Source organism: Scyliorhinus torazame, chromosome 3 (genome assembly GCF_047496885.1).
Source record: "Scyliorhinus torazame isolate Kashiwa2021f chromosome 3, sScyTor2.1, whole genome shotgun sequence".
Classification (NCBI taxonomy): Eukaryota; Metazoa; Chordata; class Chondrichthyes; order Carcharhiniformes; family Scyliorhinidae; genus Scyliorhinus; species Scyliorhinus torazame.
The window spans coordinates 9718401-9746240 of NC_092709.1; the positions used below are offsets into that span (position 1 = coordinate 9718401).

The following is a 27840-nucleotide window of genomic DNA, read 5'->3' on the forward strand; positions in this document are numbered from 1 at the left end:
CAGGTCTTTGCAGTTTCAGAAATGCAGTGGCTTTACTGGAGAAAACACAAGGGGGAGATAGAGAGCAGGTCCTTTTTACTGAGTGTCCAGGTCTCCAACTCTGCTTTCCTTAGGTCGCTGGAGGTCATCCCACTCAGGCAAGATCCAATCACCACTTTTGCCGGGCAGAACACGGCCGGCTGGCCAACTCATTGGCCACCAACCAACCAATCGAACCGAGTGGGCTTTAGAGTGGTTTCACAGGTCGGCGCAACATCGAGGGCCGAAGGGCCTGTACTGCGCTGTAATGTTCTATGAGTCTCGTCCCATCTCCCGGGTGTCAGAAAGTCTGAGTGTTGCTGTGTGAAAGCTAGCTCAGAGTTCCCTTCTGTAACTTTTACATTCCTCACTTCCCCTGTTCGACTTAAGGGTACAGTTCCATTAAGCAACCATGGATCAAAATGAAAACAGCAAAAATAAATAAAGGATAAAATGAGGGAATCGATAGGAAGGGCCCTTACACCCCCTCCCTCCCTAAAGGAATGCAACATCGGGGCACAGACATTTCATTATGAAGTATGCAAGACAGAAATCATAAACATATGTCCATTCATCCATCCCCATTATATAGGTTCCCTTCCCAGTCTCGACATTGATAACTAGTCAGCTCTTATAACCGTGACAAAGCATCCGCTATCACATTATCCTTTCCAGGAATGTGCACAATTTTAACCTTGAATTGTTGTAGTAACAAACTGATACTGAATAATTTTGTGTTCTGGGCATTAAACCTTTCTGTAAATGCAAGCGGATTATGGTCTGTATAAACTAAGCTTTGTGTATTGGCATGTCAGGCATATAATTCAAAATTCTGAAGGGCTAGTAGCAAAGATAAGGCTTCCTTTTCTTTTTGTTAATATAAACTTAAAGTAACCAATTATTTTTTTTTCCAATTAAGGGGCAGTTTAGCGTGGCCAATCCACCTAGCCTGCACATCTTTGGGTTGTGGGGGTGAGACCCACGCAGACACAAGGAGAATGTGCACAGGGACAGTGACCCGGGGCCGGGATCGAACCCGGGTTCTCGGCGGCGAGAGGCAGCAGTGCTAAGCACTGTGCCACCGTGCCCGCCGAGGCTTCCTTTTCAACGGTTGAATACTTTCTTTGACATGAACTTAATTTTTGCGAAAAATGTCCCACTGGCCTCTCTGTTCCTGCATCGACATCTTGCAGTAGCATTGCCCCCACCCCAAGGTTACTGGCATCTGTGGCCATTTTAAATGGTCTTGTAAAATCCAGCACTGGCTCGCCCACTAACATGACCCTCAATCTCCCAAACTCTACTTGGTATTCTGTGAACCACAGCATTTCCCTTGCTGCGGCAACATATCCAATATGCATTGTATTTCAGTCTCTAACTGAGTCGATCGCCCTGATTTTAATTCAGATGGCTGTTGCTTTATTGGTTCAGAGTTTCCTATGTCTACATCATGATCAGTTAATATACTACGCCCTGGTGTTTCCCTGCGAATCCGTCTATATTTATTCAGTGTCTTCATTAGATCTTCTCTCTGTTCTTCTTCTACTGGTAGGTTTGCATCTTTGGTTTTTGAACTCCCTCTAATATCTTCAAACGGAGCCTTGTCTTCACTCTTCCCTTCAAAATCAAAGACAACATGCTTCCCTTTCCCAGTTTACTGACTGTCCAAATTGTGATGACCCCCTGAATGAATTTCTTCTGCATTTCTGTCTCTTTCCGTCTCTCATGTAATGCGGCCAGTCTTTTCTGATTGTCCAATGACTGGTTATCCATATCTCGAGGATCTTCTGTAGCCACAACAAGCAATATTGCCAATGCTGAGGGACACATTTGGTTCATTTTTAGGGGGCTGTTTAGCACAGGGCTAAATCGCTGGCTTTGAAAGCAGACAAAGGCAGGCCAGCAGCACGGTTCAATTCCCGTAACAGCCTCGCCGAACAGGCGCCAGAATGTGGCGACTAGGGGCTTTTCACAGTAACTTCATTTGAAGCCTACTTATGACAATAAGCGATTTTCATTTCATTTCATTTCATTTCAATAAACACTTTTCAACCTCTCCAGCTTTATATTCTCTCTTTTCCTTCACATGGTTACTTTCAGTGACAGGGAATGCTGAGGGTTCAAACTTCGCAAAATTGATTGGCTATATATGCACCATTCTTTGTTTTACAGCTTTTACCTCCTCATCGGAGACTTCGTAATCACAACCCTTAACTCTATATAGTAGCCGGGTGGCACGGCGGCGCAGTGGTTAGCATTGATGCCCCACGGCGCTGAGGACCCGGGTTCGATCCTGGCCCCAGATCACCGTCCGTGTGGAGTTTGCACATTCTCCCCGTGTCTGCGTGGGACTTGTAGCCACGTAGAATGGCTGACTCCCGATTAAAATGGTCAAACCCCGATCTAAAATGGCGAACGGAAGTGGCTGATGGGAAAATCAGCCGACAGGACTCAAACAGACAGCTGCAGGTAAAACAGTGTATTCGCCTCTGGGGAAGTCAGCCCAGACCGATACCTGCAGCCATCAACATCACAACACCCCAGCCATCTGCATTTTAATCAGCCATCCCCGGGAACAATTGCTACAAATTAGCAATTGAAAGCCGACCCAGACCTTTCGGCGCCAGAAGGGGCTGACACAAAGGACGGTAAACGACCACCCCCCGATCAAGGAATCGCCCCATTATTGGAGCATATCGAACCAAGTGATTGGGACCAAGTCCAATCACTTAGAACCAGGTACGAGGTCCGCCCCGAAAGGCGGGAAGCCCCTGGGGACTATAAGAATAGGGACCAAGTTCAACTCGACCCTTCTTCTCCTGCTCGCAACCTTCGAGACCCTTCGACAAAGAAAACCGTAAGTGTTACTCCTGCGATCGCTACCAGATAGGCGCTCCTGACTATCGACTTGTACCAGCCTTTGAATCCCGCAGGCTCAGAACCAATTCGAAAGACCATTCGTTTCCCTGACCTGGTGGGCCATTTCCAAAGTTAAGTATTGGCCTTTAGTGGTAGGTAGTAGTCTAGAAGTAGGATTATTGTATAAGTATTAATTGCTGTATATAATAAATGAGCGTTGATTTAACTCTTACTAAGCGGTGTGTTGGATTATTAATCATTACTTGGACTTGAACCACGTGGCGGTATCAGAAAGATACCTGGCGACTTATGAGCAAAGGTGACAGAATAAGAATAAAGTAAACTAAGGCTAAAACGAGCAACACACTCACCCCCACAACCCAAAGATGTGCAGAGTAGGTGGATTGGCCACTCTAAATTGCCCTTTAATTGGGGAAAAAATAATTGGGTAGTTTAAATTTTTTTTAAATCGCTAATAAGTAAGGCGCACTTATACAATTTGTGATTCCCAGATTTCAACTTTTCCTCTTTACTTTCAGAATCAGAGGATAACACATAACAGATGTGATGCATGGTTCTTCATCCGCCTTCCTCTTCATTTTCAAAAGGAACTGATCGCTACTTATTTCCTCTCCTTTGCTATTTGCTTCCTTTACCTTAAAGAGGCACTGTGGACCTTTAAAAGGATGTGGGTTTAATCAACCGTTTGCTTGGTGTCATTTCACAGTCATTGCTGCCCTTATTCTCAAGAATAGTCTTGGCTACTCTACCATCAGATTTTAATCACCGGTGATAAACTTTGTTTGGGAAAAATGTTGGGATATTGTTCCTGTAGCTGTTCTGTCTCCTTATTTTCCATCGGACTGCCTGTAATTATGGGTGAAGATACAACCTTCACTCCTGCTAAATAATTCCCCAAAGGTAAGTCTACCCAACCACTGGTAACTTCTTAACAACTCCGCAACAACTGGACCTGACACTAAATCACACTCCAACTGTACTTTATACATTGGAACCAGGGTATAATCTCCACTTATCCCATTCACTAATACCTTAGCTTTCATTGAACTCTCTGGAGGGAAAATCAAATATTTCTCCAGTGAAAGAGTTTATGTACCACCTGTGTCCCTTATGGGTTTAACTACATCAGTTGATGCAAATGGAATGATCTTCCCCTTAGGCAAAAACTCTGCATATGTCTCACCTACGTCATTCATCACACCTGCTCCCACAGCAGTGTTTACTTCAGGTCTCCTGGTTCTATCCAGAGCTAGAGTCTGCCCTGTAGTATTCTCCACTTTTGTTCCCTTTTCAGAATCCTACTTCGGAACTCCAACATGTCCCATGAGCTCTCCTCACAAATTCCAACATGCTGAACGGATGTGCCCCACTTTGTTACAATGGTGACACCCAAGCCTTTGAGTCTCACCTTCACCCTCAGTACCTTCATTACTTGCCTGAGGAGGGAATATTGGGGCATTCCCAACTATCCATTCCTTACCTTGGCTACCTGCCTTCCTTTCACTCTCCCATGTCCTGTCCTTTTCAAAATTATGGGAGTGATGGAACATTAGGCTTAAAATTATGGATCAGTTCATAGTCGGTCAGCCATAATTGCTGCTTGTCTGGCGGTCTTCACCCTCTGGCCTTCAACATGGGTTCTTATCACAGAAGGTAGGAATTTTAAAAATTCAGATCAACTTGCTTTACATTTCCAGAAGTTCTCATGATTCATTTCAACTTGGCAGCACGGTGGCGCAGTGGTTAGCACTGCTGCCTCACGGTGCCGAGGTCCCAGGTTCGATCCCGGCTCTGGGTCACTGTTCTCCCCAATGTCTGCGTGGGTTTCCTGCGGGTGCTCCGGTTTCCTCCCAAAGTCCAAAGATGTACAGGTTAGGCGGATAGACCATGCTAAATTGCCCTTAGTGTCCATAAAAACAAAAAGATTGGATGGGGTTGCTGGGGTGGAGGTGTGGGTTTGAGTAGGATGCTCTTTCCGAGGGCCAGTGCAGACTCGATGGGCATAATGGCCTCCTTCTGCACTGTAAATTCTATGATTCTGTGACAAGTCTGTGGAGAGTGTGGTGATATGCATCACTGTAAATACACAAGGGATTAATATAGATACACTAGGACTGAGTAAACACTAGAGGGAGCACCAGAGACATCATGACATGCAGACATTCAACCAATAGGTAAGTAAGATAGGACACGACCAATGGGCAGTCAAGACACACCCAGAGGTGACACTACCACAAGGGGCTACCCACATAAACGACAGGGCACACAATCTCTTCCTCTTTCCATAGGCAACTCTCAGAGAGGCAGGGGCAAATCAGGAAGCATCACACCCACCGCATGGCTTAGAGCAGACTGGTTACTTAGATTGAGTTACTATAGTAAGATCAGCAGGAGAGTCGAACTCCAGTAGGAGAATTGTTAACTGTTCAATAAATGTGTTAAACCTATCTCCAATTCTGGACCTTCCTTTGTCAGAGTATACATCAAGGAAGCAGCTTATGCGATATGAAGAAGCATAACACAACATGGTACTAGTGAGTGCTTGTTGAATCTCTATAGTTCAACTCAACAAATCCGTGACTACCAGCAACAGCACCCAGGCAAGATGTTCGAGATTCCGGTACCGCAGCAGCTCAGGTACCACGGCAATCTCCGTGCAAACTGGCGTGCGTTCAGGCAGAGATTCGAGATCTACCTGGTAGCGTCCAACCTAGATGGCGTGGCGGGTGCAGAGAAAATAAAGCTTCTGCTCACTATTGGGGGTGCAAGTGCAGCAGAAATCTTCAAGACCTTCAAGTACTCCAAAGGGCAAGACAAGAGAGATTTCCAGACAGTCCTGGACAAGTTTCAAGAATTCTGCGAGGACACAAGAGAGAACGGTAAAAGTGGCGACAATACTCACCGCGAGGCGAAGGTAGACCTGCAAATGCAGAAAACGGCAGTTTTGATTGGCAGCCATCTTGAGAAAGGAGCTGCACATGCGCAGTTCCCCAGAAGACGAAAACCAGCTAAACAGTGTTTTGCGTATGCGCAAGAAGCCGCGCATGCGCAGTTGCGCAAAGTGCGCACAGAAAAGGGTCCATGTGCGCATGCGCAGTTGCGAAAGCGGCGCAAAGTAAAGGAACAGCGATCTGCGCGTGCGCAATCCATTCCTACACTCTATGTCACAAGCGTCATGACGTCAGAGGCCCCGAAACACACCCACTTAAAGGGGAAATGTCCCAAAATAGTGAGAAAAAACATTTAAAGCTGGAAAACACAATTCTTTCACCTGGAACGACAGCACAATGCCTGAACTTCGACCAGTAGCTGAAAGTAACCTCCGCCGAACCCTGCAACAAGCAGTTAGCATTGGCCGAAGCAATGATTTAGTCCTTGACGACTACGACTCAGACGTTGATTACTTCTTTGGACATCGCGAGCACAATGACAGCTCAGAGAGCGGCCTGATGCTCAAGTGTACAGCAAGAAGACTATGACAGTCTACCACGCTCACGTGAACAACAAAGCGACTATGACAGTCCAGCTAGATTATTTGAGCCCTAGAAGAAGACTCTGACAGTCTACCCAGCTCAATTAACCGACAAGAGGACACAGAAGGTCTTCCCACTGTATGTGCGACAAGTGACGAAGGCATCGCAATTCCCAGACAGGATGTGCAACATGACAGCGAGACTGACTGTTCTTCGCTAGTATGTACAGAGGCAAAGTGAGGCTACTAGTGACTCCAGTGACACCACGTTAATTCAAACCTCATCCACTCGAGCCTCTCCACAAGACAATGCATTCCTGAATGTTTTGACTCCGGACGGGGAGTGTCGACAAGCCGAAGTTGATTCTAGTGAACCGGACATGACTCCAGACGGGGAGCGCTCAGGAATCAGAGACGGCACGCTCAATGAAACAGCAGATGCCACAAAGGACACTGACACAAGTAACTTTGTGAAGGACTCAAATTCTCCACTTGGTGTGGTCATTGATCGCAACTAACACAACAACATAACCTACAAAAACAACAACAAAGACAACAACAAGCAGCGTAGCAACGGCACCAATGTCAACAACAAGCACGACAAAAACAACAACACTGGGACAACGACTGGTACGACATGGTACAACTCTGCAAATGCAGGACAATTGGGAGCACAGCTCCTAACACTGGCAAGAGTACAGCCATACCATGGCATGACAGCAAATCTCACCGATTCAAGTGTGCTCCACTATGAACAAGCAAATCAGCATTCAAGGCAGATGAGTTTGCTCCACTACGAACAAGGAAACCAGCTTTCAAGGCAGCTAACATACGGCATCAATATCGCAACACAGATGACATACTGCATCGCTACCACAAACATAGAAAAAAATGAGTCCAGATCAGACAACAAAGTGATTTGATCACTTCTTGGTTCCTTAAGCAGAGAGACACTGACGGCGTTTACCAGGGAATTACAACATCAACACTTCGATAACAACACACTCGACCGTATCAATTCATGAACTTTGGACTCATACATATTATTTGGTATTGTGTAATCATCACTGTCATCATGCCTTGTACATGTCATCACTTATCTGCCTATTTTGTTCAATTTTCTTTAACATAGTACAGAAAATATGTAACATGAAAAAAGGGGGGATGTGGTGATATGCATCACTGTAAATACCCAAAGGGTTAATGTAGATACACTAGGACTGAGTAAACACTAGAGGGAGCACCAGAGACATCATGACATGCAGACATTCAACCAATAGGTCAGTAAGATAGGAGATGACCAATGGGCAGTCAAGACACACCCAGAGGTGACACTACCACAAGGGGGCTACCCATATAAAAGGACAGGGCACACATGCTCTTCCTCTTTCCATAGGCGACACTCAGAGAGACAGGGGCAGATCAGGAAGCATAACACCCACCACATGGATTAGAGCACACTGGTTAGTTAGATTGAGTTACTATAGTAAGATCAGCAGGAGAGTCAAACTCAAGTAGGAGAATTGTTAACTGTTCAATAATGTGTTAAACCTATCTCCAAGTCTGAACCTTCCTTTGTCAGAGTGTACATCAAGGAAGCAGCTTATGCTATATGAAGAAGCATAACACAATAGAGAGAACGTAGCTCACGCTTCGTGACTGGATGGCACTTTGCTGTCAGACTTACGAGATGGTCCAGCATTTTCCGTTCTTGCTACAATGTTGTAAAGACTGATATGTTATTTTGTGTGGATGTATAGAGGCTTCAGGGCAGAATCTTCTCCACCTTCAAAAATGTTCGTGTTCCGACCTCACATTGGAAGTGTAGCCTCTTGGGCAGCACGGTGGCGCAAGTGGTTAGCACAGTCGCCTCACTGTGCCGAGGTCCCAGGTTCGATCCCGGCTCTGGGTCACTGTCCGTGTGGAGTTTGCACATTCTCCCCGTATTTGCGTGGGTCTCGTCCCCACAACCCAAAAGATGTGCGGGCTAAATTACCCCTTAATTGGAAAAAAAATAATTGTATACTCTAAATTTTTTTTAAAAGGAAGTATAACCCCTGTCACAATCGTACAGGAGGCGGGCACTTAAGGCTGTCTTTGTGTTTGCTGTTCATTAAAGGACGATAGCCAGGACATTGTGTAGGTACCCGCTAGACTGGGTGGAGAGCCTCCCCTCTGGGAGAGGTGGGTGCTACTAAAGCAGTGTGGTAGCTGCAGGGTGTCTCAAAGGGGAGTCGCGGATGAAAGACTCCGAAGGGTCATCGGTGTGGACGGGGGGAAAACTCCACAAGAATGCTTTGCGGTGGCTGTGCCTCTTACGCCTGGTGTTTTTATGATAGCGGCGTGGACAGCAAGCTCCGATGCTCCTATGACCTCCAAGGTGCTGGTGAACCCGACGCTGCTTATGCGCCACCCATAAAATAACATTGCTCTGCGGGATGACGTCCTAACTCTCCTTTCAAATGCTCCAACCAGTTACATACCATGGCTGCCACAGGGAGCCCACCTCTGGGAAAGTCTCCCGGAGGCGGGAACATATTGGACTCACCCCCCCCCCCCCCCACCACCACCAATCCTCATCCCCAACCCCATAGCTTCCCCCCCTCCCCCATGAGAGGGGGAAAATTCCACCCCTCAATTTTAACCAGGATCACATTCTACAGAATGATGTCGGGTAACCCCATCACCTCTTTTGCGTCTGTTAGTTCCGGGGTGAATTCCACCTTTGCCGTAAGGTCTCTCAATTCTTCTCGCCAAGCCTGGGAATCTGCATGAAACAGCAAAGGCAGTCACAAGTCTCCAACGGTGTTCAAGAAAGGAATTAGTTTGCACCAATCTGCACGTAAATTGTTTCAGCCGAGAGCTGGGCAATTTCGTCAGCTAGAACATTTCACACACTGAAACAAAAAACTCGGATTAAACCAAACAATTTGCATTTCAGCTTTGCAGCAATTTGATTATTTATTGGTTTATTTTCTGATTTTTATTTTGCAGTTTCTGATCCATAAGCATCTGACTTTCTGTTATAAATCTATGCTTGTAAGCTCCATTTTACAATTAGATTCCATCATGTTAAAATTTAGTTAACAATTTCTCAGTAAGTAAAAAATTAACTTGATGAAATTAATAACCCTCCTTATTTTCAGCGTTTCAAGCAGTATTCCAACTCAAAGCAACATGTTTTCTGACAAAGGCAATAAGGGGAATAAGGCTGTGCAGTTACATCCCACCCCAGAAAGAGCAGATTCAATCCCAGCAAAGCATTGACCACCCAATCTGCCTATAGACAATCATCAATAAATGACAGGGGAAGTCAGGAACAGCCCTATCAAGCAACCCATTACAGCCTCGACAAAAGAGCTAAATTTCAGGAGTGCGGTGCGGGTGACAGCCCTTTATATCAAAGTATTTGACCCAGTGCAGCATCAAAGATTAATAAAACTAAAGATGGGAAATGGGAAACATCTCCACTGGTTGGAGATCAACCTTCAACCAACCAACAATGGTAGATAGCTGTGTTTCTTGGAGGTCAATCGCCCTCAACTCCAAGACATGATTGCAGGTTCCTCAGGGGAGTGTCCGAGGCCACTAGGTCCAAGTATTTTCATTTGCTTCACCAATTACTTTCTCTCCATCTTAAGCTTAAAAGTGGCGATGTTTGCTGATGATTGCACAGAGTTCAGTATCCTTTGCAACCCCTCAGATACTGAACCATATCCAAATGTAGCAAGATCTGGACAGCATCCAGGCTTGGGCTGATAAGTGGCAAATAACACACAAGTGGCAGGCAATGACCCCATCAACAAAAGAAAATTTAACAATCTCCCCATGACATTCAATGCTATTACCATGGCTGAATCCCTCACTATAAACATCCTGGGGCTTACCTTTGACTAGAAATGGGACTGGACTAGCCACATAAATACTGTGGCTATAAGAGCAGGTTAGGAGCTGGGAATTCTTTGGCACATGACTCATCTCAAAACTCCCCAACATTTCTTTCATCTCCAAGGCGCAGGTCCGGAGTGGTGGAATATTCTCCACTTGACTGGATGAGTGCAGCTCCAAGAATACATCAAAAACTTAACACCATTCAAAACAATGTAGTCCATTTGATCGGCAGCCAATTCACCACCTTAAACATTCACTCCCTCTGCTACCAGTAAGAAGTCTTACAACACCAGGTCTGCTACCAGTGACAGCCATGTGTACAACCCACAAGATGCACTGCAGCAACTTGCAAAGACTCCTTCAACAGCACCTTCCAAACCAGCCACCTCTGCCATCTACACGGGCAACAGATGCATGGGATCACAACCAAGTTTCCCTCCAAGCCACTCATCATCCTGACCTGGAAATATACCAGCCGTTCTTTCACTCTCGCTGGGTCAAAATCGTGGAACTCCCTCCCTAACAGCACTGTGGGTGCACCTCCACCTCAGGGACTGCAGCAGCTCGAGAAGGCAGCTCAACACCACCACCTTCTGAAGGACAATTAGAGATGAGAAAAAAACCCTGGCCTTGCCAGTGACACCCACGTCCCAAGAATATTTAAAATCAAAGACAAAACGTTATCAAATTAATATCTCCACATTCAAATTCTCGGACGTTTTAAAACAGTGACTTTGAAATGAATCTCGTCCACAGTTACCCAATCAGAAACTGTTCATTCAGTCACTATCCTGGCCCTCTGGAGTTCTTTTCCAAAGCCACTTGGTTGATTTATTTTGCCCTGACTTCATCACCTCGATTATGCTCCAGAGAAACTTCCTTCCAGCCCACTTCCTCAGCATATTCTTTTATTCTTTTCCTCTCCATGTGCCTATCCAGCTTCCCCTTAATGTATCTCTGCTATTCGCCTCAACTACTTCTTAGAAGAGTGAGTTTCACATTCTCACCATTCCCTGGGTAAACAAGTTTCTCCTAAATTCCTATTGGATTGATTTGTGACTATCTTGCATTTATAGCTTCTAGTTTTTTTATTCTAGCCTCACAGGCTACAGCCTCACATCTTCTCTGTCTAATTCCAATCAAATCCCTTCAGCATTTTAAAGCTCTTCATCAGGCCATCTCTCAGCCTTTTCTTTTTAAGAGAGGATGCAATGGAGGAAGAATAGGCCTTTTGGACCATTGCGACACTCAGATTAATGGAAAATACAAACTCTTGTTGGAGCTGAGTCAGGTCCTGAACCAAGTAGAATCAATCTGCCATTGATAGCTCAGCAGGTGGACGGTTAAACTACACCCTTAAGCTACTGCTTGATTTCTGGTATTTATTAGAACTGAAGTAGGTGCATTTAGGGGAATGGGATTAAGTTAGAAAAGAAAAACTTTTTCAGAGAACCAGTCCAGGTACAGTTGCCAAATGGCTTCTAATTGGGGCAGAGTTTGTAAGGAGCATCCAGGAGGACTTCTTGAAACAGTCTAACGAGGGAAGGAGCCGTACTGGACCTGGTATTGGGGAATGAGCCAGGCCAGGTGGTTGACGTTTCTGTAGGGGAGCAGTTGGGGAACAGTGACCACAATTCAGTAAGCTTTAAGGAACTGATGGATAAAGATAAGTGCAGTCCTCAGGTGAAGATGCTAAATTGGGGGAAGGCTAATTACAACAATATTAAGCAGGAACTGAAGAATGTAGATTGGGGGCAGATGTTTGAGGGCAAATCGACATCTGGCATGTGGGAAGCTTTCAAGTGTAAGTTGATAGAAATTCAGGACCAGCACGTTCCTGTAAGGATGAAGGATAAGTATGGTAAGTTTTGGGAACCTTGGATGATGAGAGATATTGTGAGCCTAGTCAAAAAGATAAAGGAAGCATTTGTCAAGGCTAGGAGGCTGGGAACACACAAAGCAAGTGTGGAATACAAGGAAAGTAGAAAGAAACCTAAGCAAGGAATCTGGAGGACTAAAGGGGGTCATGAAAAGTCATTGGCCAGCAGGATTAAGGAAAATTGCAAGGCTTTTTTCTATGCGTGGAGCCAGAGGAAATGGTCGAGGTACTAAATGAGTACTTTGTGTCAGTATTCACCAAAGAACAGGACTTGGTGGATGATGAGTCTTGGGAAGGGAGTGTAGTTAGTTTGGGTCATGTTGAGATCAAAAAGGAGCAGGTATTGGGGGTCTTGAAAATCATTAAGGTAGACAAGTCCCCCAGGCCTGATGGGATATACCCCAGAATACTGAGAAGGGCAAGGGAGGAAATTGCTGGGGCCTTGAGAGAAATCTTTGTATCCTCACTGGCTACAGGGGAAGTCCCAGAGGATTGGAGATTAGCCAATGTTGTTCCTCTGTTTAAGAAGGGTAGCAAGTGGCAGCAGGATGGCACAGTGGTTAGTGCTGCTGCCTCACGTCACCGAGGTCCCAGGTTCGATCCAGGCTCTGGGTCACTGTACATATGGGGTTTGCACATTCTCCCCCTTTTGCATGGGTTTCGCTCCCACAACCCAAATTGTGCAGTGTAGGTGGATTGGCCACGCTAAATTGCCCCTTAATTGGAAAACATGAATTGGGTAGTCTAAAATTTTTTTTAAAGAAAAAGAAAGAAGGGTAGCAAAGATAATCCAGGTAATTACAGGCCGGTGAGCCTTATGTCAGTGATAGGGACATTATTGAAGAGGATTCTACGAGACAAGATTTTCTCCCATTCAAAAATAAGTGGACATATTAGTGAGAGGCAGCATGGTTTTGTGAAGGGAAGGTCGTGTCTCACTAACTTGATCGAATTTTTCGAGGAAGTGACGAAGATGATTGATGAGGTGAGGGCAGAGGATGTTGTCTACATGGACTTCAGTAAGGTCTTTGACAAGATCACTCATGGCAGACTGGTACAGAAGGTGAAGTTGTATGGATCAGAGGTGAGCTGGCAAGATGGCTACAGAACTGGCTTGGTCATAGAAGACAGAGGGTAGCAATGGAAGGGTGAGTTTCTGAATTGAGGGCTATGACTAGTGGCGTCCCTCAGGGATCAGTGCTGGGACCTTTGCTGTTCGTAGTATATATAAATGATTTGGTGGAAAATGTAACTGGTCTGATTAGGCAGTTTGCGGACGACACAAAGGTTGGTGGAATTGCGGATAGCGATGAGGACTGTCAGAGGGTACAGCAGGATATAGATCAGTTGGAGACTTAGGCGGAGAGATGGCAGATAGAGTTTAATCCGGACAAATGTGAGGTAATGCATTTTGGAAGATCTAATACGGATGGGAAATAACAGTAAATGGCAGAACCCTTAAGAGTATTGATAGGCAGAGGGATCTGGGTGTACAGGTACACAGGTCACTGAAAGTGGCAACACAGGTGGAGAAGGTAGCCAAGAAGGCATACGGAATGCTTGCCTTCATTGGCCGGGGCATTGAGTATAAGAATTGGCAAGTCATGTTGCAGCTGTATAGAACCTTAGTTAGGCCACACTTGGAGTATAGTGTTCAATTCTGGTCGCCACACTACCAGAAGGATGTGGAGGCTTTGGAGAGGGTGCAGAAGAGATTTACCAGAATGTTGCCTGGTATGGAGGGCATTAGCTATGAGGAGAGGTTGAAGAAACTCGGTTTGTTCTCACTGGAACGACGGAGTTTGAGGAGCGACCTGAAAGACGTCTACAGGGCTATGCGGGGCATGGACAGAGTGGATAGTCAGAAGCTTTTTCCCAGGGTGGAAGAGTCAATTACTAGGGGACACAGGTTAAAGGTGAGAGGGGCAAAGTTTAAAGGAGATGTACGAGACAGGGTTTTTACACAGAGGATGGTGGGAGCCTGGAACTCGCTGCCGGAGGAGGTGGTGGAAGCAGGGACAATAGTGACTTTTAAGGGGCGTCTTGACAAATACATGAATAGGATGGGAATAGAGGGATACGGGCTCTGGAATGGTAGGGGGTTTTAGTTCAGACGGGCAGCATGGTCGGTGATACTGGGAGGGCCGAAGGGCCTGTTCCTATGCTGTCATTTTCTTTGTTCTTTGTAGGAACATCAGAACATTCAGCCCCTTGAGTCTGTTCTGGCATTCATGACAGCACGGTAGCACAGTGATTAGCACTGTTGCTTCACAGTGCCATAGTCCCAGGTTCGATTCCCGGCTTGGGTCATTGTCTGTGTGGAGTCTGCACGTTCTCCCCATGTGTGTGGGTTTCCTCCGGGTGCTCCGGTTTCCTCCCACAAGTCCCAAAAGACGTGCTGTTAGGTAATCTGGACATTCTGAATTCTCCCTCTGTGTACCCGAACAGGCGCCGGAATGTGGCGACTGGGGTCTTTTCACAGTAACTTAACTGCGGTGTTAGTGTAAGCCTACTTGTGACACTAATAAAGGTTATTATCACTACAGAAGTCATGGCTGAATGAATGATATCCTATCTCCATTCTCTCAGCTTGGTCCTGGACCAAGTTTTAAAATTCAGATTTTACATTATATGAAATGAGCTCCCGCTTTTCTGTGACTAGGAATTCCACACTGTACCACACTACCCTAAACTTGAGGAGACTTTTGCAAACTTCTCTCCTGAATGGTCTCTCTTTCATTTTAAGGTAGTGTCCCTTTTTCTAAGGCTTTCCCCCCAGGTGTTAAAATGTTACGATTCCATGGACTTAAGCTGGGACAAGTTATGATAGATGGCCAGCCTGGACTCTGGTGCTCTGAGTCCTTGAATTAGTCAACTGGAAGAGCCGTTCTACTGCCTACATTCCATACATTGAAGACCGTGTTCATCCCCAAACATTCTTTCCATTCATTAAATCAAACGGGAAAAAATACTCATGTCTATATATCCATTAATACTCACATAACAAGCCAATGTCAGTTTGAGAATCTTCTTTACATGGGGGTTGTGGTATTCCCGTGATGATATGTGCTGGATAAGGGGTGGTTATGGGAATATTCACAGTGACTGGCCGCGGAGGTTTGATGAACTCTTGTTTTGATGTTGGTTTAGACGGTTCTTTGGGACAGACACCAAAATCATCCACCTTACAGACAAGTTGATTGTTCAGACCTGCAACACAGTCAGTGGAGCCACTTGAGTAGATCTCGGACTTGCATCTTAAGTGGTTGTAATAGTCTGGCTGAGGAACCTACTGTAACGCGAAGAGAGACTAGAGTGTTGTGTTATGTACTCAGGGACCCCACTCCTGGTGCCATGTTGTGTTATGTACTCTGGGATAACACAGGCTGCAACTGGATGTAGCTTTAACCAAAAGATACTTCAGACCTTGAAGTTAGTTCAATCTGATTTATTGAACCAGTAGCACAGTTAGCACAGTTCTCTATGAGTTTGACTCTCTGCTAACCTAAGTGTGGTTACTCTGTCTGACTGAACCAGACTAGCTCTTAGCCACGTGCTGGAGGTGTGATACTGTAAATACACCCTGACTCACTCTGTAGATATTACATAGAACATAGAACATACAGTGCAGAAGGAGGCCATTCGGCCCATCGAGTCTGCATCGACCCACTTAAGCACTCACTTCCACCCTATCCTCGTAACACAATAATCCTTCCTAACCTTTTTGGACACGAAGGGGTAATTTAGCATTTTCATCAGTGGAAAGAGGCGGAGTGTGAGTGCCTCGTGCCTTTTCTAGTGAGATACCACCCCTGAGTGTCCTGCCTACTCATTGGTCATGTCCTGTTCTCTGTGTTTATTAGCTGCCTGTCTGTATATCATGATCTGCATGTCTGCATATCATGACATAGAGTTGGTCCATTCAGCCCGCCCTACCCTTCATAATGGTGGAGTATTGTGATTAAAAACCTCTATGGAAGACCAGTAGACAGAACAGACCATTGGACTGTTACAATATAATTGTCGGGTGGCCCAAATTCAAAAGGGAAAGTTGGACATGCTATCACAACAATTTGTAATTTGTTTTTTATTATGAAGTGATATCTGCGCTGAGGGCAGGAGCAAATATTTTAAACCACTTTCAAAGATTTACATTTTTAAAATTTAAACATGTATTTAAGAAAAGAAAACTTAAACACACAGATTACATTTACACAGTTAACAGTGATTCTACAAACATTTCCCAAAGAGTGTCTTGCTTAGTTAAACTCAGGACTAAGCACCTCTTTTCGGCAACAGTTCTCATAGATTCTCTCTATAAAAATTCCAATAAGATTACAGTACTGGCACTACGGCCCACAATGTTGTGCCGACCATTTATCGTAATCTAAGATCAACCTAGCCTACACACCTTCAATTTACTGCTGTCCATGTGCCTGTCCAAGAGTTGCTTAAATGTCCCTAATAACTGACTCCACCACCTCTGCAGGCAGTGCATTCAACACACCCACCACTCTCGGTGTAAAGAATCTACCTCTGACATCTTCCCTGTACCTTCCTCCAATCACCTTAAAATTATGTCCCCTCATGACAGCCATTTCCGCCCTGGGGAAAAGTCTCTGGCTATCCACTCTATCCATGCCTCTCATCACCTTGAACACCTCTATCAGGTCACCTCTCTGCCTTCTTCGCTCCAGTGAGAAAAGCCCTAGCTCCCTCAACCTTTCTTCATAAAACATGCCCTCCAGTCCAGGCAGCATCCTGGTAAATCTCCTCTGTGACCTCTCCAAAGCATCCACATCCTTCTTATAATGAGACGACCAGAACTGGACACAATATTCCAAGTGTGGTCGAACTAGGGTTTTATAAAGCTGCAGCAAAACCTCGCGGCTCTTAAACTCAATCCCCCTATTAATGAAAACCAACACACCATACGCCTTCTTAACAACCCTGTCAACCTGGGTGGCAACTTTGATGGATCTATGTACATCGACCCCAAGATCCTTTTCTTCCTCCACTCTTCCAAGAATCCTGCCTTTAACCCTGTATTCAGCATTCAAATTCGACTTCCAAAATGAATCACTTCACATTTATCTAGGTTGAACTCCATCTGCCACTTCTCAGCCCAGCTCTGCATCCTGTCAATGTGCTGTTGTAACCTGCAACAGCCCTCGACGCTATCTACAACTCCACCAATCTTTGTGACATCGGCAAACTTACTAACCCACCCTTCCACTTCCTCATCCAAGTCATTTGTAAAAACCACAAAGAGCAGAGGTCCCAGAACAGATCCCAGTGGGTCACCACTGGTCACCGACCTCCAGGCGGAATACTTTCCATCCACTACCACTCGCTGTCTTCTTTCGGCCATCCAATTCTGTATCCAGACAGCCAAATTTCTCTGTATCCCATGCCCCCTGACTTGCTGAATGAGCCTACCATGGAGAATCTTATCAAATGCCTTACTGAAATCCAGATATACCACATCCACTGCCCAACCTTCATCAATGTGTCTCGTCATATCCTCAAAGAATTCAATGAGCTGATGGGCTGGTTTAGCACACTGGGCTAAATCGCTGGCTTTTAAAGCAGACCAAGGCAGGCCAGCAGCACGGTTCGATTCCCGTACCAGCCTCCCCGAACAGGCACCGGAATGTGATGACTCGGGGCTTTTCACAGTAACTTCATTTGAAGCCTACTTGTGACAATAAGTGATTTTCATTCATTCATTTCATTTCATGACCTGCCCCTCACAAAGCCATGCTGACTATCTTTAATCAAACTATGTTTTTCTAAATAATCATAAATCCTAACTCTCTTAGGGCAGCACGGTGGCATAGTGGTTAGCACTTCTGCCTCATAGATTTGCATAGAATTTACAGTGCAGAAGGAGGCCATTCGGCCCATCGAGTCTGCACCAGCTCTTGGAAAGAGCACGCTACCCAAGGTCAACACCTCCACCCTATCCCCATAACCCAGTAACCCCACCCAGCACTAAGGGCAATTTTGGACACTAAGGGCAATTTATCATGGCCAATCCACCTAACCTGCACATCTTTGGACTGTGGGAGGAAACCGGAGCGCCCGGAGGAAACCCACGCACACAAGGGGAGGATGTGCAGACTCCTCACAGACAGAGACCCAAGCCGGAATCGAACCTGGGACCCTGGAGCTGTGAAGCAATTGTGCTATCCACAATGCTACCGTGCTGCCTCACGGCGCTGAGGTCCCAGGTTTGTTCCCGGCTCTGGGTCACTGTCCGTGTGGAGCTTGCACATTCTCCCCGTGTTTGGGTGGGTTTCGCCCTCACAACCCAAAGATGTGCAGGGTAGGTGAATTGGCCGCGCTAAATTGCCCCTTTATTGGAAAAAATAAATTGGGTACTCTAATTATTTTTTTAAATAAAAAAATTAAAATCCTATTTCTCAGAATCCTTTCCAGTATTTTGCTCACCACAGACGTAAGACTGACTGGTCTGTAATTCCCAGGGATTTCCCTACTCCCTTTCTTGAACAGGGGAACAACATTCTCCTCCCTCCAATGATCCGGTACTACTCCAGTGGAGAGTGAGGACGCAAAGACCATCGGCAACGGCGCAGCAATCTCCTCCCTGGCTTCCCGTAGTAACCTTGGGTACATCCCGTCTGGCCCAGGGGACTTATCTATCCTGATACTTTTCATCTTTGGGTTGTGGTGGTGAAACCCACACAGACACGTGAGAATATGCTAACTCCACACAGACAGTGATCTGGGGCCGGGATCGAACCCAGGTCCTCAGCACCGTTGGCAGCAGTGCTAACCACTGCACTAACGTGCCGCCCAACTGCAGTGCATCTTGTAGATGGTACACATGGCAGCCACTGTTTGTTAGTGGTGGAGGGTTTGAATGTTTGTGGAAGGGGGAGTAATCAATAGGGTTGCTTTGTCCTGGAGCTTCTTGAGTGTTATTTTAGCTACATTCATCCAGGCAAGTGTTCCATTACACTCCTGACTTGTGCTTTGCAGATGGTGGACAGGCTTTGGGGGGTCAGAAGGTGAATTACTCGCAGTAGGATTCCTAGCCTTTGACCTGTCCTTGTAGCTAGCCACAGTATTAAAATTGCTAGTCCAGTTCAGTTTCTGATCAATGGTAACCCCCCCGGATGTTCATTATGGGGGATTCAGGTAATAAGACATAGAAGCAGAATTAGGCCACTCGGCCCATCGAGTCTGCTCCGCCATTCAATCATGGCTGATATTTTTCTCATCCCCATTCTCCTGCCTTCTCCCCATAACCCCTGATCCCCTTATTAATCTGGTTATTAATCTAGGGCTGGTTTAACACACTGGGCTAAATCAATGGCTTTGAAAGCAGACTAAGGCAGGCCAGCAGCACGGTTCAATTCCCGGACCAGCCTCCCCGAACAGGCGCCGGAATGTGGCGACTAGGTGCTTTTCACAGTAACTTCATTTGAAGCTTACTTGTGACAATAAGCATTTTGTTTTTTTTAAAATCAAGAACCTATCTATCTCGGCTGTTGGTGGGGGGGAGGTCAGTGGGGGTGGTGGGGTGGAGTTGAGGGGGGAGGGAGGTTGGGTGGGTGCACCTATATGGCTGGTGTCACTCTACGCAAGCACAGGCCACGGTGGGTGGTCAGTGGGGTGCAAAGCAAGGTGGCTGTGGCAATGGCAGACCGTTCCTGGACAGCCCGGTCTTGGGGGCCACCCCGGTGCCATGGCCCATCCCCTGGTCACTCCCCCATTACTCTCCCCCCCCCCAGGCCCTGGCAGGTGCCCCCCACCCCCCAAACCAGCCATGGCAGCAGCCCACATTTGTGCTTCTGGGACGTGATCTACCTCCTCCCTCTCCCTCAGCGGCCACGGTGCCTGTTTCCCCATTTTTAAAACCATCAGCGAACCTCGCCATCACTAATTCCTCCTGGACCGCAGAGGCCCCGGAGAATAACGGGACGGCCCGTTCATATGCCAACATCGTGTGCTGTGTGTGCAGTGTAGAATGCTTTTACGCCACTGTCGAGGCAGCAGAGCATGGCGCCCCATCGGGCGCCCGGGGCCACCTTCGATTTTCGGGGGCGCCAAATTCTCCGCCCAATCGTGTTTCCCAAGTCCGGCGTCGGCCGACAGAGAATCCCGCCCCATATGTGGCAGAAATGGCAGGTTTTCCACTTGCAAAGGCAAAACTACGAGATTGTGACAGATTTAATTAACAAGCCAGAGCAAATCCAAGAAGCAACACATTTAACACTCTTGGGGAGAGACTGTTTCACATTGCATCCCACCTAACTCTCTCTGAAGAACAGAATATACAGACTGCTGACTGACAGCCTTGAAAGCACGCGGCGAACCTGAAGTGAATGTAACTTATGAACGGGATGTGTTCAACATTGGGTGAAGGTAAAAAGAGTATTGATTAGTGCGTGACTGCACGTGTGGCATGGTGGCACAGTGGTTAGCACTGCTGCCTCACAGCTCCAGGGTCCCAGGTTCATCTCCGGCCTCGGGTGACTGTCTGTGCGGAGTTTCAACTTTCTCCCCGTGTCTGCGTGGATTTCCTCCGGGTGTTCCGGTTTCCTCCCACAGTCCAAAGATTAGGTGGATTGGCAATGCTGAATTTCCCCTTCGGTCAGGTGGGGTTAGGGGCAGCACAGTGGCACAGTGGTTAGCACGGCTTGCGGAGCAGTCCCAGGTTCGATCCCGGTTCAGGGACACTGTCCGTGTGGGGTTTGCACATTCTCCCTGTGTTTACGTGGGTTTCGCCCCCACAACCCAAAGATGTGCAGGGTAGGTGGATTGACCGCGCTAAATTGCCCCTTAATTGGATAAAGTGAATTGGGTACTCTAAATTTTTTTAAAAGGCCAGGTGGTGTTACTGCGTTCTGGGGATAGGGCGGAGGTGTGGGCTTCAGTAGGATGCTCTTTCCAAGGGCCGGTGTAGATTTGATGGTCCGAATGGCCTCCTTCTGCACTGTAAATTCTATGATCCTATGATTCTGTTCTATGGAGCAACACAGATTGCACAATGCTGCGGTTTGGGTAACTGAAAGATGATTTCATTAATGATAAGATTGTCTTAGGCATTAAGAGAATCCTGCAGTGAGAGCAAGTCTACTGAGAGAGGAGAAAGTTACTCTCATGAAAGCAATCGACATATGCAGAATGGCAAAAGTTGTGAATCATCAGCTCGAGCATATTCATGGCGGAATAGACCAGACTTTGCATTGTGGTGATAGGCATTCCGGGCCAAAAGAGCAGAACAATGACAGACAAAGGGGAGGTTAAAGGCTTGTCCAGCTTGGGGAAAGCAATGTTTTAACTGCAAGAAGCCAAATCACTTGTCATGCAAGTGTTTGGCTAGAAAGTAGCAAAACAATGACCACTGGCGAGATGTCAGCCAAAGAGTCCGATAAATCACAATACACAGTTGAACAGGCTAGCTCTGTCAGGTCTACAGGTGATAAATAGTTTGCGACTGTTACACTGATGAATGCAGGGGAGCATCAAATGAATATGAAGTGCCCGATAGACACTGGTGTGTCATGTAACATCATGACCTTCAAAGACCTCGGCAAAGTGGCTCAACATGGTGATCCAAAATTGAAGCCCTCAAAAGTAAGGCTGAGGCTATCTGATGGCACAAGACTCACTCTGAGAAGACAAATTCATCTGAGAGCCCAATGCAATAGCAAGAACGAAGATCTGGAGCTCCAGATCATAGATAGATGGGAAGCAAAACCACTCATCTTAGCTGAAGCAAGGTTAAAGCCTGGATTGGCATCTCCAAATATGCCAAAAGAGATTTCCAACATACTGCAGCATACTAAGCCATTGATCACTGAAAGAGGTAGCAAACTAGAGAGCAGCAGGACATCCCAGAAAGACCGTGGATGAAGCCAGGAGCAGAATTCTTTATTTTGGCAGGGATTGATTATCTAATCACGGTAGGCTACTATTCTGACTGCTGGGAGTTAGGCCAGCTGATCTTAATGACTACTGGTGAGATGGTAGAATGCCTGAAAGCACACATTCCAGACATTGTGATGGGCAACAATGGCCCGCAGTTCACAAATGAAGAATTCAGCTAATTCATAAAGGATCAGGAAATTCACAGCATCCCCACACTATTCCCATTTTAGTGGAAAGGCTGAAGCAGCAGTGAGATATGCCAATGGAACCTTCAGAAATCAAGCAAATCCAGCACAGGTGTATAAACAAGGCAATCATTGAGTGAGAAAATACACCGAATGAAGGGATGGAAAGTAGTCCAGTCCAAAAATTCTGTCGTGTTGCACCCAAATGACTCTTCCAATAGCAAAGTGGTGACTGAAGTTGGAATTAGTAACAGGCGTGAGTAAAAATGAAGGTCAAACGGCAGAAAGACAAATTTCATTTTGACAAAACTGCCAAACCATTGCCAGGGCTGAGCATTGGAGAGCTCATTCAGAGTACAAGCCTTCAAAGTTCTCTCGCATGGAAACTTGGCACACGCGTAGAGCAGTTATCAGCTGGATCGTACACCGTGGATGTGAACGACCAAAGATACCAACGCAACGGCAGCATCTATGGACAACAAGAGAAGGTGTTCCTTCAACGCAGGCGGCCAATCAGGAAGATTGGATCTCACCAGTTACACAGAGTACGGAACAGCCATTAGTCTGAGCGTTCCACTGGTTCCCAACTACGGAAATTGGAACACAACAAGTTACCGCAGCGACAGTAAGTGCAATGGGAATGACGCTCTCTGGAAGGTGGACATCAGCCAATAACAACACGCAAGTGCACCATGAAGAGACCTGCATGATTTAACGGCTGTGTTTGCAATTAAAGTGCAGAGACTGACTAGAATAAGGAAGTTTGTTCGTGTGTGAGAACAGTCGTTGTATATTGGGCAACTTGGGTAACAGACAGTTAAACATGATAGTGCATGCAAATTTGTCCTTGGTTCCTTATGAAAGGAGGGGTGTTTTGATTAAAATGCAATCAGATACTAAAGGTCCTGCATGGCTTGCATAGTCAAGTGACGTCTTCCATGTTACATTCAATTCTATTAAAGACAGAACCAAGAAACACTGTAGTCGTAGCTCATTAACATGCTCTCTTGAACTTGACCGAACCTGATTTATTAAAGTCACAGGTTACAAAATTAGTTATAATTCATGATCGACATCATCAGTCCTGACATTATAAATAATAAATAATTTCTCGGGAATGGGAAGAGATAACTAACTTAGGGCGTCACGGTGGCACAGTTGTTAGCACTGCTGCCTCACAGCGTCAGGTGCCCAGGTTCGAATTCCAGCCTCGGGGGGGAACTGTCTGCCTGGAGTCTGTATTGTCTCCCCGTGTCTGCGTGGATTTCCTTCTGCTGCTCCTGGTTCCTCACACCGACCAATGATGTGGGGGCTAGGTGGAATGGCCATGCTAAATTGCCCCTTAGGGATCCAGGGATGTGCAGGTTAGGTTATGGGGATAGAGAAGGGTGGACGGTGCCTGGACATGGGTAGAGTGCCTTTCCAAGGGTCAGTGCTGAATCGATAGGCCGAATGGCCTCCTTCTGCACTGGAGGGATTCTATGAACACCGAGAGTAGGACCTTTCTTTTTTTTTTAAATTTAGAGTATCCAATTCATTTTTTCCAATTGAGGGGCAATTTAGCGTGTCCAATTCACCTACCCTGCACATCTTTGTGTTGTGGGGACGAAACCCACGCAAACACAGGGAGAATGCGCAAACTCCACACGGACAGTGACCCAGAACCGGGATTGAATCTGGGTCCTCGCCGCCGTGAGGCTGCAGTGAACATAGAACATACAGTGCAGAAGAAGGCCATTCAGCCCATCGAGTCCGTACCGACCCACCCAAGCCCTCACCCACCCTATCCCGGTAACCCACTAACCCCTTCTAACCTTTTATGGTCACTAACCCACTGCGCCGCCGTGCTGCCCGAGGAGGACTTTTCTAACTGACACTCAGGACATAGAGTATCGTATATTCGTACAATGAATCCCCCACCTTTTCCCCTTGGACCTGCAAACGGTTTTTAATCTGATAATGCTCTAATTCCCTTTAGAAATCCACAATTGAATCTGCCTCCACCATTCTCTTAATTATCATAGAATTTACAGTGCAGAAGGAGGCCATTCGGCCCATCGAGTCCGCACCGGCTCTTGGAAAGAGCACCCTACCCAAGGTCAACACCTCCACCCTATCCCCATAACCCAGTAACCCCACCCAACACAAAGGGCAATTTTGGACACTGAGGGCAATTTATCATGGCCAATCCACCTAACCTGCACATCTTTGGACTGTGGGAGGAAACCGGAGCACCCGGAGGAAACCAACGCACACACGGGGAGGATGTGCAGACTCCGCACAGACAGTGACCCAAGCCGGAATCGAACCTGGGACCCTGGAGCTGTGAAGCAATTGTGCTAACCACTATGCTACCGTGCTGCTTAAGGCTGTGTATTCCAGGTTCTAACCACTCAGTAAAGAAAACTCTCCTCATGGAGAGCGACAATACTAGAGCTGGGATGTACTTCTGAGGCTGACCCCATTTGGAGTATTGTGAGCAGTTTTGGGCCCCGTATCTAAGGAAGGATGTGCTGGCCTTGGAAAGGGTCCAGAGGAGATTCACAAGAATGATCCCTGGAATGAAGAGCTTGTCGTATGAGGAACAGTTGAGGACTCTGGGTCTGTACTCGTTGGAGTTTAGAAGGATAAGGGGGGATCTTATTGAAACTTACAGGATACTGCGAGGCCTGGATAGAGTGGACGTGGAGAGGATGTTTCCACTTGTAGGAAAAACTAGAACCAGAGGACACCATCTCAGACTAAAGGGACGATCCTTTAAAACAGAGATAAAGAATTTCTTCAGCCAGAGGGTGGTGAATCTGTGGAACTCTTTGCCGCAGAAGGCTGTGGAGGCCAATTCACTGAGTGTCTTTAAGACAGAGATAGATAGGTTCTTGATTAATAAGGGGATCAGGGGTTATGGGGAGAAGGCAGGAGAATGGGGATGAGAAACAAGTCAGCCATGATTGAATGACGGAGCAGACTCGATGGGCCGAGTGGCCTAATTCTGCTCGTGTCTTACGGTCTTATCTCGCTTCTGGTCCTTTTCCCATTAATTTTAAATCCAAGTTCTCTGGTACTCAACCTTTCCGCTGGCCTTCGGGAACAGGTTCTCCCACGCCAAACAACTCCTGATTTTGAACACTTCAAATCCCCTCTCAACCTTCTCTAAGAATTAAAATAATCCAATGTGTAGAATCATATAGCACAGGAGGAGAGAGGCCTTTGGCTTATGGTTCCTGTGTTGGCTTTTTGATTTTAAAAACAAAACAAAACCCACTCGCCCTGCTCTCTTCTGATAAAGGTGAGAAAATATTCCAGGCTACGTGGGGCGGCACAGTGGTTAGCACTGCTGCCTCACTGCAGCAGGGTCCTGGGTTCAATTCCAACCTTGGGTGACTGTGCGGAGTCTGCACGTTCTCCCCGTGTCTGCGTGGGCTTCCTCCGGGTGCTCCGCTTTCCTCCCACTGATGTGCAGGTTAGGTGGATTGGCCATGCTAAATTGCCCTTTAGGGCCCAAAGATGTTCAGATTAGATGGTTAGGCCATGCTAAATTACCCTTTGGTGTTCAACGGTTAAATGGGGTTACAGGGTTACAAGGATACGGCGGGGGAGTGGGGCCTAGGTTGGATGCTCTTTCGGTGCAGAAGCTACGGGCCAAATGGGTGCCTTCTGCACTGGAAGTATCCTATGATTCTATCCTATGATTCTAAGTCTTCACAGGTCGGCGCAACATCGAGGGCCGAAGGGCCTGTATTGCGCTGTAATGTTCTATGTTCTATGTCTATCCAGTTCCCCTTTTGAAAGTTAAGATTGAATTTGCTTCCTCCGCCCTTCAGGCAGTGAGTTCTAGATCACACTTGGTGAAATTCCCGCCATCTCCACTCTGATTCATTTGTCGATTACCTTAAATCTCTGTCCTCTGGTTACCAAACCTCCACTCGTCAATGGAAATAAGTTTCCCCCTCTGTAGTCTCTTGAAAACATTTGACAATTTTGAACACTTCTATGAAATCTGGTGTCTACGTGCAAGGTTACCTTGAATGTGGTACACCCTTTTCGGATGAGGGTTGTTCCGGCTGTAGAAGAACTGGTCAGCAGGAATCTTGCAGGTGTTGCCATTTCCAGATCTAGACATAGAATTGCAGAGGAAAGTTAAAGGTGTTTGCCCTGGTCGGTCTTGTGCCACCAATTAGTCATTTCTAGATGCATTTTCAGAACTAATGGAAAAATAATCTTTATTACAAATCACCATGCAAGGAAGATACTGGACAAAATTCTCTGCCTCGCTCCACCGGTAGCGGAGTTACTGGTCAGGCGGAGAATCCCGCCGGGCGCCGATCCGTTTCCGATGCTCCAGCCCCCCGCTGGCGTCAGGATCAAGGTTCGTGCCCAGTGCCAACGCAAGGATTCAATTTCTAGCTGACCACATCAAAATCACTCAACCGTGAAGGGAGGTGATTGGAAAGCACTTAATTCCATTTGAAGTGGTCCAGGAGCTGTCAATCAAAGCTTTACATTTATAAGCATTGCGGTTAGAGCACTTCAGAGTTACACAACCACGGGCAGCACGGTGGCGCAGTGGGTTAACCCTGCTGCCTCATGGCGCTGAGGTCCCAGGTTCGATCCTGGCTCTGGGTCACTCTCCGTGTGGAGTTTGCACATTCTCCCCATGTTTGGGTGGGTTTCGCCCCACAACCCAAAGATGTGCAGGGTAGGGGGGGTTGGCCACGCTAAATTGCCTCTTAATTGGAAAAAATGAATTGGGTACTCTAAATTTATTTTTTTTAAAGAGTTACACAACCATGAAGGAAGATGAATGGGACAATGTTGACAGCTGGGGTGTTTGGAAGCTGTCAATCACAGCCTTGTTAAAACAATATCAAAAAGAAATGAATGAATAGCTTGCAGATCAAAGATCTGAGGGGGTTCAAACCCAGCTGACTGGTTTTCTCTTTCCCGGGATTGACAGGTGCTGCTTCCTGTGTCTGAGCCAGCAGGTGTATTGCCCAGGTGAGTGTTAAAGCAGTGACTTTTTTCACTGCTCCTGTCAGGACTGCTCTCTAGCTTCCAGGCAAGGGTCTCCTTTTTCCGGGGGTTCCGTGGGGGTCTCCCTATTTAGGCGGACTCTGTGGTGGTCCCTAGAGATCTCTTTATTTTATCCTCTGGAGATCTCTTTATTTGGTGGGTCTCTGTGTTGGAGAAGGTTGCGGGGTGGGTCACCCTGTACTGGGGTAGAAAAAGAGGGGCCAGGATCATCCCAGAGGGGGGGGCTGAACTGCGTTATGAGGGGGGGGGGGTCAGCCACGGGACCTCGTTATCGGGCCGGCCGCCCAAAATGGCGGCCCGATAGCAGGATTCCCACGGGAATCCCTCGCAATGCACTCCATGCATAAGTTTGCCTGGTGACGGATTGGAAATCACTTCCTGATTGCAATTCCAGGTGCAATTCAGCTCCGGTGGGAGAACAACAGTCTCTCAAACGGAGAATTTCGCCCACTGTGGATGATGAAATTCGGGAACTTAAAAAATTCATATTCATTGCGGTTTTACAAATCACCCAACAAAGCCACAGGAATTATGCAACGCCACGTGAAAATGTAATGGTTCAACAAACATGAATACAGAGG

The 27840-nt window shown here is 46.7% G+C and overlaps 1 protein-coding gene across 2 annotated transcripts in view; it reads right to left on the reverse strand.

The window, feature by feature from the left end:
• LOC140408291 (protein TBATA-like) overlaps window positions 1-27840 on the reverse strand; it is a 111560-nt gene that overhangs the window by 54124 nt on the left and 29596 nt on the right. For both annotated transcript variants that reach the window (XM_072495282.1, XM_072495281.1), the window contains exons 3-5: window positions 26249-26340; window positions 15141-15350; window positions 9058-9137 (exon numbers count right to left, since the gene is read on the reverse strand). In XM_072495282.1, coding sequence (XP_072351383.1) covers window positions 9058-9137; window positions 15141-15350; window positions 26249-26340 — 382 coding nt within the window. The remainder of the gene's footprint in view (window positions 1-9057; window positions 9138-15140; window positions 15351-26248; window positions 26341-27840) is intronic.